Source organism: Ambystoma mexicanum, chromosome 7q (assembly GCF_040938575.1).
Source record: "Ambystoma mexicanum isolate Mex_15411 chromosome 7q, UKY_AmexF1_1, whole genome shotgun sequence".
NCBI classification, from domain to species: Eukaryota; Metazoa; Chordata; class Amphibia; order Caudata; family Ambystomatidae; genus Ambystoma; species Ambystoma mexicanum.
The window spans coordinates 1061658855-1061671794 of NC_090941.1; the positions used below are offsets into that span (position 1 = coordinate 1061658855).

The 12940-nt window shown below is 41.7% G+C and overlaps 1 protein-coding gene across 1 annotated transcript in view; it reads right to left on the reverse strand.

Annotated features, from left to right (window-relative positions):
• Positions 1 to 2215: 2215 nt before the first annotated feature.
• LOC138527977 (zinc finger protein 154-like) overlaps positions 2216 to 12940 on the reverse strand; it is an 89374-nt gene continuing 78649 nt past the window's right edge. The window contains exon 2 of the mRNA XM_069639384.1: positions 2216 to 3996. Coding sequence (XP_069495485.1) covers positions 2332 to 3975 — 1644 coding nt within the window. The 5' untranslated portion in view covers positions 3976 to 3996 and the 3' untranslated portion in view covers positions 2216 to 2331. The remainder of the gene's footprint in view (positions 3997 to 12940) is intronic.

A 12940-nucleotide genomic window follows, 5' to 3' on the forward strand; every position in this document is an offset into this window, starting at 1 on the left:
AATTCTTTATATATATCTTCATTCTGTATATATCATTACAGAATGAAGAAGGGGACCACACCGCAAAACGCGTTGAGCCTCAAATAACTGCACAATCAAGCTTCACCCCGAGAGTTGTAGAGGTTACATTGTGTTGTGCATTTTCCACTTATTTTATTTATACTTCAATGAAATTGTATTGTATCATCATCACTTTGTGACCATGCTATATTTGAGAAAAATACAGGTAAACATGTAATACTTGTTACACACACTTTGACTGTCTTATTCAGTTTATGTGGTGTGCAGGGCACGGGAGTGTCTCAAGTGTTAGACACTTTCTCTTTACTGTATGATTTTAGACAGTGTTTCAGAGTCTGTATTCCTCCCCTGCACCCGAACTGATTTTGTACTTTACTTTACCTGAGACAATTGTTACTATATCTTACATTGGTGTGCGCATATAGATACTTTAAAATTTTCAATTAACAGAGGAAATGCTGAAAACTACTTTTTAGTAGACCCGTTATTGAATTTGCATTTGTGAAAACCAGCTAGCAATCCAACAGAACCGATACTTGTTTCTACATATAAGGTGTGAAATGTTGACAACTATATATAGAAAACCCAGCTTGTTTCACTCTGGTTATTTTAAAAACCACACAAGAAAAGCATTTCACCTTAATTTCAGAACCTGACATGCCATGTGTTTAATATGGCGCACAGCTTCATTTTTCTGCATGGAAAAAAATGCCTTTTTCCTCAATTCATCATTTTCTTGCTACCAATGTGTTTCAGAATTGATAATGTTTGTTTTTATTCTGTAAAGTATTTCATTCAAAGAATGTGAAATAATGTGTAGGGTAAAACGTGTTCTTCCCCTGACAGTGGTACAAGTGCCTAGTGCACTGTGATTTTCTGAGCAAAGTGTGGTAGAGAAATTGCTTTGATGTAATTATAAAATGAAGACCCACATGTCAAATCACACCAGAAAAAAATGGGTGTATTCAACATATTAGGAATTAGGCGTATTAGATGGCAAATAACAGTATCCCAATGTTGGGCTTTGCCAAACCTGTTTTTGCTGGTTTGTCAGTGAGTCTAATACAAGCTAAACTTTGGTTCAACTCCTGTGGAAAGCATCAAAAAGGGGGATGTCCATGACCTCAGGAGATTAGCTTGGCCATTTGGAGAAACACAACAGACCTCTTTATCTTTCAGAAAAGAAATACTTTGGTGCAGCACTAATCCCATGCATAAGGCCTCTGATTAATGGGCTGCACCCACCCACTTGGGCTCACTGTAAGAGACATATTTGTACAAGTACATTTAAATATATTCCAGTACATCCCAAAGTGGTCATCCAAGCTGATAAAACGTCTGGGTCAGTCAAGTGGTAGGCAGCTCTGGATTTTGCAACTGAAGCTTCAAAGGAAATCAATGACTTACAATTTCGACCCTGAACTCTGCCTGCCCATAACGTTCACCATCTGTGAGCTAATGAGAGGCTTCACAAATGGAACTGTCAACTACTCATATTAATCATTAACTGAAAGCAAGCATTAACATGAGGTATTCATTTGCAAAGTTCAACAGAAATACAGCTGACAATTCTAATGGCATTATTGGATGCATAACTTCCCAGTGGTGAGGTCTAGAGCAAAAAGGATAAGTGTTTTGAAATGTGACTATGGAATCAGCCAGAACATAAGTATAAGCTGGGTTTCTGGAAGGCCTGCATAGGATTCAGTATGGGGTTGCTCATAGCCTCACCAGAGTCAGTAAGAGAGATCACACCTCTGTCACCTCCTGGGCCTTCTCCCTGCACCCAACAAGTAAAAAGTGCCTTTAAGGTCCATGTTCCTTGTTGATATTGCCAAAGTACCTATTTGCATCCCACCAGGATTCTTGAATCCTCCAAGGCAAGCCTTTTAGTTGAGCTGATGTTCCAGAGAGCGTACAGTAGGTTATTTTATGTGATCAGTGCACAATTGTGCAGCATGTTGCTGTCTTTTGCACTGGCTTTATGCGATTATGCTTCATTCTGCAAGTATGCATATACATTGTGAACTCATCAGTATAATGTCAAACAGATCCAAAAACACAAAGAAATAAACAGATTTTGAATTAGCCAAGAAAAAAACACTACATCAGCAGATTGTTAGTAGAATTACATTTTGAAGTAGAATGTGTTATGCAATAAGCATTTTAGTTCCAAATTTATACAAGGCATATTTAAAAATAGAATACTGTTTATTTGTATTTTTAAAAACACTACTTTGTTCTAATTGCTGTAGGACTAGTTCATGTGAGCAAAAGTCAAACCAAGAAAAGAAACCACAAACTGGTTGATTAAACAGGTGAGAGCGCCTGCTTTGCTGTTTCTTTTGCACTGTGGAATTGCACAGAAGGACATGAATACTCATGCATGGGCTTTCCTGAACTTGTGGCGGTGGGACTTCTTCCTGCTTCCTTTTCTGCCACTTTGCATGCCTGAGTAACCCCTCGCCTGTGTGCATATTCCCAAGGTACATGATGGACGGCTTGCAACTTTGAACTTTCCTGCATGAGAGGTGCAGTAGTGGTTTCTCCACGGTGTAAAAGTTTGGGTGACTCCTGAGTGGGAATTGCTGTTGGGGTTTCTTGCCACGCTCGATGCATGCCAATTACCTTCTTTCCACCGGGGTCGCTAAGGTCCCCACAGCATAACCTTTCATCCTTGTGCATCGTCAGGTAGCTGGCAATTCTAGACGTTAGTCGCAGCATCAACTCATGCTTAGAACATGCACCAGACTGTCCAGAAAGGCAGGTCCTCTGGCATGCAGATGAGTAAAGGGTATTGATATTATTCCCACATTTGACAGATGGGAAAGGTTGCTGTTCTCTGAGAGCCATCGGACTGCTCTCAGATTCTGATCCCTGCTTGGCTCTTTTCTTACTGTGGATGCATCGAGGTTGTCTCTTTTCAAGATGAGCCTCTTGATGCTTCTGAAAATCTGAGTCTCCATCACATGTTTTCCAGAACTCTGCACGTGGAGGCGGGGCTCCCCCACCATGAATCCTTCCCTCGTGCCTTTTTAGGTGAGAGTTTTGCCTGAATTTTCTGCCGCACGCCAGGCAATGGAAGCGACGCTCCCCAGAGTGGATACTTTGGTGCACAGTGAGAGACCAGCCCCGGCTAAAGCTCTTACCACACACATGGCAAATGAAGGGTTTCTCCTTTGTGTGCGTGATCATGTGCTGTTTAAAATGGGATTCTTGATGGAATCGCTTCCCACACTCTGAACAGGGATAGGAGCGGCTCCCAGAGTGGGCCTTCTGATGCACACTTAGAGAGGAGAGCCAGCTGAAGGTTTTGCCGCACTCTACACAGGAGTATGGACGCTCACCCGAGTGGACCCTCTGATGTAAATTTAATGACGAGCGACGCCCAAAGTTCTTCCCACACACTAGGCAGAGGAACTGTTTCTCTTTTGTGTGGGCTGTCATGTGTCGTTTCAGAAGCCGTTCCTTATTAAAGTTTTTCCCACATTTCAGGCAAGGGTAAAGCTGCTCCACTGAATGGACACTCTGGTGTGCACCAAGACCTGACCGACAGCTGAGGTGTCTGTCACACATCACGTTAGAGCAAGGACTCTCTGCACAGTGGATCCTCCGGTGTACAATGAGGTACGCCCGTAGGGTAAATCTCTTCCCACAGTCAGAGCAGGGATATGGCTTTTTGATAGTGTGGAGGCACCTGTGCATCTTGAATAGGAATTCCTTCTTGAAACGTCTTCCACAGTCATGACATTGGAAGTGGATTCCACTAGGTTTTCCCTGCCTGTTCGCTGCCGGAAATCCCTGACTCCATTTTGAATTTTCCCCACATTCTTCGTTTTCTTCCCCCTCCGTACCCAGTGGCACGCTGAATATGGTTTCATCTGGCCAGGTCTCCAGTGGTTCTTGTTTCACAGGGCATTTTTCAGGTCGCTTCACTTCCACTTTGCTCTCCATCAGCCTTCTACCTGCTAAGAACTAATAAGAGAGAAACTGGTCACTGTATAGAAAACAGAAGGGTAAGCATGCTAGTAGTGTGGCCCTTGTACGCAGATTTGGAAAAAATAGGTAAAGGCCAAAGGTAGCATTCATACAACAGTGCCTCATTCAATATTTGTGCATTATCAGGATTGATTGAAAATTGGAGAAACAACAAAAAACTCAGTAGCAACCAATGCAACATCAATTCTGTAAACTGAAGAAAATCCCACCCTTTAATGAAGCCTTCAGCAAATAACATTATATCATTAGGACCCCCACACCCTCCTATTTATAGAGTAGACCCTTTTGACTACTAGGAAGGCCCACAAATATTCCCTCACTTTGGCCACAAAACTTAGGAAAACTGCCAAGGAAATGTGGATGTCATTCTCCCCACTGCCCCGCTAGAATGGGCATCTAACCCAAAGGGTATTTGCAGGGGCAGTAGAAGTAAAAAGGCAGCATCTACAAGGGCCACCGGCCAAGCCACCACTCATCGTAGGACTGTTTGTGTCTCACCCTGTGTAAGCGCATAAACAATGATTTCATCATGCATATTTAGTGATATAATTAGAGATGGCATTATGAATCCGCCTGCCAATCAGCCCTTTTTTTTGGGCAACATTTGGCTTAGCAGCTCGTAGGATACTCACCCAATCCCACCTGAGGGTCCCTAGGTACTGGTCAACAAGAGCCACGGTCCAGCTGCGGCTGTATTATTTGCAACAAAACAGGCTAGTTGTAGAGTACATTGGTACCATTTGGGGCATTTGTTGGCACTAACGTCAGTAGGAATTGTTTAGCCTGTTACTGGATTGAGGTGAGCTATAGATGGCACAAACCTGTCTGGCTCAGGAGATGGGCTACTGTGTATCCTGCATAATTTAACTCCATTCCCACTGACTAAATGTCGGCTTTCCTAGGGTGTGTGCCTTTTAAAGCCTACCTCTATTTAGTATTGTATCCCGGTGTGATGGGCCCCATCTTAGGCGATAGGGCAGTTGTCCCGTTAATTGAACAAAATTTTGGGTTGTAATGCAAATGTCCAGTTAGCTGCTATTGTGAACAATTAATTATTTTATTTATTATTTTTTTATTTGATTTGGCTGAATTTAATCAACCTTTCAAAATTTCATTTAAAACAAATTGAAATACAAAGAGAACATTCACAAAGCAATTACAAGCTTATGTTAAAAATTGATTACAATACAAATTCATTCCAATTGACTCATTCATTCGTTATTATCAAACTAACAGAATAATCGAGCAGTAATTAATTATTTGCACAAAGTATAATAGATTTCCCAAAATTTATTGTTAACCAGGGCAAGAAAGTAGCACTCATATCTTATACAATACCAAATCAAATATATCATTAAAAAGAAAAAATAAGCTAAAAACAATAATAAAAAAAGAAGAAAGAAAACGGTAAAGAAAGAACAACAGAAAGCAATCATTAGCAGAAAATAGCACTCTAATCGTTTTTTTCAGTTACACTTTCCCTGTTTTCAGTTTCAGTTTCGTCTGCCTCCAAATTTAGGCTGTGCAAAAAATTGACTGCTTCAATCTGTATTGCCATATTATGACTGCCCAGCACTGCCGCCCAACATTCAATTTGTGATAAATTCCCCAAATATTCACAATGTCTTGAGAAAACAATTTCACGCTTAGACCTAAGTATTGTACACTCAGTAATCAGATGAGTGAGCGTTTCAGGGATGGTGGCGATTTTACAAAAACGACAGAAATTAGAAATTTTGGTCTAGACTCACAATGCGTCGTCTTGTTTTTATGGCGTTTGTGATCCACAAGTTGAGGCGGTCGTAAAATGTCACTACGATATTTTGGAGTGGGACCCCGTATCAGATAAGGGGGTAAGATACCTGCCCTTTTTGGTGGAAAACGCATCGAGTCGCCATCACAGAAGGTAAAACACTGCTCACAGGTGTTGATCCAATCCAATTGATGTATCTTAAATTTTGCTTTGTCCGGATTGTTCAATAACAGATCAATCGTTATGTCAGCTTTAGCCAGGATGTGATAAGTTGTATCTAACCAATTGCTTACAAAAACATGTTTGGCAGAAAACAGATGGAGTGAAAGTTTTTTTAGTAGTACCTTCTCCTTTGATGACAGCAAACATTTCCTAAATAAGGCACACAAGCGCAAGCTGTAATGGGCTTGGAGAGAAAGTAACCCAAGCTCATATCTTAGCTATGCAATAAGTGTACTTTGGGGCAGATGGAGCACAGAGCGCCAGAATTTAGCTTCCCATTGGTTAAATTTAAATAGGGACTCAGTTTGCAATGACTCAAGCCCGTATAACAATATTGGGACAATTTGTTTGGTCCAGAAGTGCCAAACCGGCAAGATCAAAAATGTGCCAAATTTATGCATGATGATACGTGCCTGAGATATGGCTGATGTTATCTTGGTCTCTATCCGTTCCAGCTGTCCTTGCCCTTTCCACTTGCCATCAAAAACCGTTCCCAGATAGCAGTAGCTTGGTACTACTTGAATTGGAATGCAGCCGATGGTCCAAACAAAAGAGAGAGGCCCTTGTCTTCTGGGTGAGTATTGTACAATTTGTGTTTTGGAGGAGTTAATTGATAATTCATTGACCTTTACATACTCTTGAAAAGCATTAAGTAAGCGTTGTAGGCCAACTTGGGTTCTTGAAATAAGAAGCAAATCGTCAGCGTACATTAGCGCTTGTATTTGAACATTGTTTATTTTAGGGGAGTCTGAAATGATTTTTGCTAGGAAGTCTTTCACATCATGAATATAGTAATTAAAGACTGCGGAGGCCAATGAGCACCCTTGCTTTAGACCTCGGTAAGTGGACATTTTTTCTGTTAGTTGTCCATCCACGCTAATTCTAATACGAACTGAAGTCTCATGGTGTAGTGGAAAGATAATGTCATATAGGGCGGACGGACAATTATCTCTGAGTAGCTTTCCCAATAAGAGTCGACGACTAACAGAATCAAATGCAGCATTTAAATCTATAAACCCAAAAAAGACCTGCTGCTTGCTTTCCTGGCAATGTGCTTTAATGGCATTGAGAGTTAGAAGATTAATGTTCGTTCCCATGCCCGCAATGAACCCTGTCTGGTTAGGGTCACGATGATCACTGATCCGTGTCCAGCTGTTGAATTCACGGTGTACTAGCCTAGTAAATATCTTGCCTGGAGCATCTAACAACGCTATTGGGCGATAGTTAGCTGGAGCAGTTCGATCGCCTTTTTTGAAGATGGGAATGATAATAGAAGATTTCCATGAAGCAGGTATATTACGTGTTTTTAGTATGTCTGTGAAAATTGTGAACAATATATTTGTCCAGATTTGCAGGTGAGTTTTAAACATCTGGTTAGATAGCCTGTCAGGGCCTTCCGCTCGTGAAGAGCTGATTTTCTGTATAATATTGTGTATTGTTTCATGTGCTACGTCAACCTGCCAAGTTAATGTAGAGATTGGTCTATTGGGGAGACTGGCATATTGAGAGTCAGCATATAAGTTAAAAAAATGGTTTATCCATACTAGCTCAGAAACACCATTTAGTTGAGCATCAGCTTGAAGATGGCAGGTGTGATTGTTTAACAAAAACCACATGCCAGAGGAGTTTTTATTATGCATTGCGTGGGCCATGGCTTCGCTGTCTTGTTGGAATATAATCGACTTTCTACCACAAAGCCAATTTTTATATTTGCATTTCGCAGTTTTCAGCTCTTGCCACTTAGAGGTTGACATAGAAGTGAGTATTTGTCTTTTGAGCAACCTGAATTCAGCTCTTTTTCTTACAATAATGGAGTCAAAGGCATGGGCATGTCTAATATTATTGCCTTTCGGAATTGCTATTGTTCGAGCAAATGGATGTAGCAATTCAGTATAATGATTTCTATCTGGGACATTCACATTGTCATTGACTAGATGCTCAAACTGACTCAAAGTGCCATAATTCCACTTCAGGCGTGTACGTGAGGTGTTCACTCCTAAAGACGCATGATAGTAAGCCCCATTTAGTTTCAGCATTTGTGGCAATGTTAGCATAAGGATCAGTAAACTGTGGTCACTCATTGGATGTTCTTTGATGATTAGAGTTTCAATCCTTTGAAACAGCAGTGTCAACGTACATGCAATCGATTATGGTGGTAAAGGGACCGCGGTGCCATGTGTGATGGGGAGGCGTATCGCCTTGCACTGCGCCATTTACCATATGGTAATTTCGATCATGCATGAGTGATTTCCACTTGGAAACTGCTTGATTCTGGGGACTGTCTTTCCAACAATTTAGGTTTAAGTCACCTAATATGATTGTGTGAGTGATTGAACTATCCAATGAAATAAGATGAAACAATTCATCTAAACCAGCAAACAACGTATCATCAGCCATGCTAGCAATGTTTCTGTAAATATTGATTAAAGCAAGTACTTGTTGGCCATGGAGGATTTTAACTAGCTGTAGATGTATTTCCACAGAGGCCCATGGAACAATTGAAAAACCTGCTTTCATATTTACTGCGATAAGGAGGCCAGATGAAGGACGACATCCAGTCGAAATTGCAGGAATAAGTGACAATTCATAATTGTCCCACACTGGAGGTTTAATAAGCCATGTCTCCTGCAACGCTATAATGTGAAAAGAATCAGGCATCTCTCTGAATGCACTAAATAGATGATTATGCCCTTGGGAATTCCAGCTAACAATACTCACATTGTCAAACGAAATACATTGTGGAGATGTATTAAGTTGCCAAATCGACTGCTAACACGTAGTACTGTATATCCAAGACCTTTTATTGAAGGTACAGCTGCATACATAAGACGACCCCCAGCAGGAGGCTTACAACCGTCTTCCTTCGGTCAACCTTCTCATCTCCACTCAGCACCCTAAAACCCTCACCATGCAATGAAGTTCTAATGTCACTAAGGGTGACAGAAAGCAATATGATGTATACACTAAACACTTCAAAGGCTGACAGGCATAACATGTAGATATCAAGGGCCGCATGTAAATGTGTAATACAAAGAGGAATGCCTATCCTAACACCTCTTCTCCTTAAACATAAACAAGTAACTGTTGTGGTTAACTGTACAATAAATTGAAACGAACAGATAAATGCAACCAACAATAACTTGATGCAAAATCAATAAATACCATTGGCTGTGAGAAAAATGTGAGGAATATTATTGGTGGGCTGAAGGTAAAACGCTTCACCTCATCCTGTGATCCTCCTCTCGCCTCTCCTTGGTTGACTGAAAATGGCCACCCTTTCTTTATTCCAAATACCTCCACCGTTGACTAATACTGACAAACCCAAATACTTCATAACTTGTTTAGGATCAGAAAATAAAGAAGCTCCCTTGCGAACTTTGGTAGGAAGCTTAACTTTAATCCAGTCACCCTCTTCAACTTTAAGTTCCCTACAACAATTTTTCTGATCATATCTCTCCTTGGATTTAACCCCAGAATCAAGAATCCTCCTTTTCACACTCTCTAAATCCACACCAACCATTTTGGATTTACCCATCCACCCTGGACACAAGTGTAAATTTGGCTTTCTCCCCCTCAACATCTCAAATGGAGTCACACCTGTGACACTGTGGGGAGTTAACCTGTGGGGAGTTAACCTATGGGAAAGTTTGTTCCATCACCGTCCTTACCCAATCCCCTCCGGTAGCTACCGCAATTCTGATGGCTTCCATTAAGGTCCTGTTAAATCGTTCTACACATCCATTGCTCTGGGGATGATATAAGGATGTATTCACTCGTTCTATTCCATGCCTATCCAAAAATTCTCTGAATTCTCTAGAAACAAGTTGAGATCCGTTGTCAGACAAGCACTTCCTTGGAAACCCTTCTCTCCAGAATAGCTGTTCCATAAATTTAATTATGCTACTGCTGGAAATGTCCTTGAGCACACAAACCTCTGGCCATTTCGACAATAAATCCATAACCACCAACAGGTAGCTATCCCTTCCCCCACCAATGTTAAATGGGCCTAGTAGGTCCAAAGCAATTTCATCCCAAGGGACACGCGGACAATCCCTCACAACCATGGGAACCTTCTGTACTTTCAGCCCTTTGTTCCCTTCAACACATTCCACACAGTCTTTGACTCGTTCCTCAGTGTCTTTGTCAATCCCAGGCCACCAGAACTCAGATCTTACCAAGCCCTTTGTTCTGGCAAGACCTAAATGCCCAACATGAGCCAAATCTAAAACTAGTTTCCTCATTCCAACTGGAACAACCATCTGATGTCCTTTGTACAAATAACCATTCTGGGCCCATAGCTCTTCCTTTACCTTGGCAAAACCACTCATCTCGCCTTTGTAATCCCTTATGTTACCTTCCACGACCAATGTCAGTAAACTTTGATAAACATCGTCTTCACTGCAGGCAATATCCCAATCATTTTTCCTTAATGTTTCATATACTTGGAATATCTCTGCACTCTCCCCTGGACCTGAGTAATCATCACCCTCACCATTCGACAAATCTCTCTGAACCGATCTATATAATGCGTCTGCAACTACATTGACCTCCCCCTTGACATGGAGCATGGTATATTGCAAACCTTGTAATGCCGTGACCCATTTCATAATGCGCCTTGACACTCCCTCCAAACCACCTTTTGTGAAAATCCCAACAAGAGGTTTATGGTCCGTGCAAATGGTAAATTTCCTCCCCCACAAATACCTTTTAAACTTCTCAACTCCCCAAACACATGCAAGGGCCTCCTTCTCAAAAACAGAGTATCTAGACTCCGGTCCCTTTAAAGACCTGGATGCAAATGTCACTGTATGTAAGCCAAATTGGTCCTCATGCATCACAACCGTCCCAACACCATAATCACTGGCATCAACAAAAAGCAACATAGGCTTACCTTCTTCAAATATCTTCAAAATGGGTGCATTGACAATGGCCTCTTTTATCATCTTAAATTCTTTCTTACAATGGTCATCCCACCTAAACGTCACTCCCTTACGGGTAAGCAATCTCATGTTCCTTGACATTTCTGATAATCCTCTGACAAATTTACCGTAGAACTCAACTAGTCCCAAAAATGACATTATGTCCCCCTTAGACTTGGGCTCCTACATTCTCTTTATAGCCTCAATGGCTTCCTCTTTGGGCTTGACCCCCTCACCTGTAATCTCGTGGCCCAAGTAAACCACTTTGTTAGCCTTAAAGGTACACTTTTCCATGGCAATGGTAAGTCCTGCTTCCTTCAATATGTCTAACACTCTCTTCAAGCGATGATCATGCTCCCTCTCGTCACTCCCACACACATGAACATTATCCTGATAACACATCACCCCTTTCTCTCCCCCAAGTAATCTGTGCATTATGCTTTGAAACACACTTGCCGCTGAGACTAGCCCAAACGGCATACGCACACACCTGAATAAACCAATTGGCGTGATAAAAGCAGTAAGGGCCCTGGAATTACGGTGTAACTCAACCTGATGGTAGGCCGACTTTAATTCTAATATAGAAAATATCTTAGAGCCAGATACCCCCACCATCAGATCATCTATTCTGGGCAGGGGGAACCTGTCTGCTACAACCATACTGTTCAAATGTCGAAGATCAATGCAAAGTCTCAACGACCCATTATTCTTCCTGACAACCACTATGGGGCTAACCCACTCTGATGCATCTATCCTTTCGATAACTCCATCACTTTCCATTCTCTTGAGTTCTTCATCTACATCCTGTCTAAGAGCAAGAGGAATAGTTCGCAGTTTTGCAATTTTTGGTACCGCGCCCCTCTTCTGGCGATTCACATGAACAAACCCTTTCAAACACCCCAATTTCCCAGATGAATTTGCTTGCACCTCTGTACCGTCTCCACCCACCACAGACAGTACCTGCTCAGGATGGCTTGCCTCAAGCCTTATTTTCAATTCAGCCTGATCGCTCCATGACAGTAACTCTCCACCTTTGTTGGTGACATATACAAACCCTGTGGACTTCCTATCCTTAAATTGTAATTCAGCATCAAAGCATCCTATAATGTCTATGGGCACATCACCGTATGCATTTGCTCTGACAGTGTTCTCCCACAAAGTACAACAATTGAACTTATCTTTCCACACCGGCACACTTATTAATGTGTAATCCGCTCCACTGTCCATAAGCATGCGTATGGGTACTCCTCGAATTACAATATCAGCATAAGGCTTCTGCTTCTTCACCCTGCCATCGATAGCATTCACCGTAAACACAACTTCTCTACCATCCTCACAGTAGAATTCATCTTCATAGCTCCCATTTATTTCATGCACTTGATTTGACCCAGGATTAAAATTTTTAGAACATCGGGCAATGTGCCCTCTTACACCACACTCATTACATATGATATGAATGGCAAAACATTCCTTATCAGACACTATATGCGATAAACTCCCGCATCTGAAACACCGGCTCCCAGGGAAACCCCTTGGAGTCCCAGAATCCTTAACAGCCTTAAAGGAATTCAATTCTCTCGACATTCCTCTACTGTCTTTTGTTGGAACCCACTGTCGATTCCAACCTCTGCCAGTTGCCGGCTTATTATCTTGGCATTCCTCACACCTCTTCCCATACTGCGTGGAATGCCATGGGTTCCCTGCATTTTGCCTCTGAACAACTTTTGACACCTTTTGTACTGTCCCTTCGCTCTCTTCCAACTTGGGTCTTCCATTGTTAACAGTATCTGTTTGAAGCACTTTAATGCACTTGTCAGTATGTTCTACCATTTTCGCTATTTTGATCGCTCGATCTAAGGTGGGGTTCCTCTCCTTCCATAGTTCTTTCCTGATACTGTCATTGGAACATTTGATCATCAGTTGATCTCTTAAGTGCTCATCCTGACAGTGAGTAAACCTGCATTTCACTGTCAAACCCCTCAAAGCCGTAACAAAATCCTCAATACTTTCACCACTCTTCTGTTCC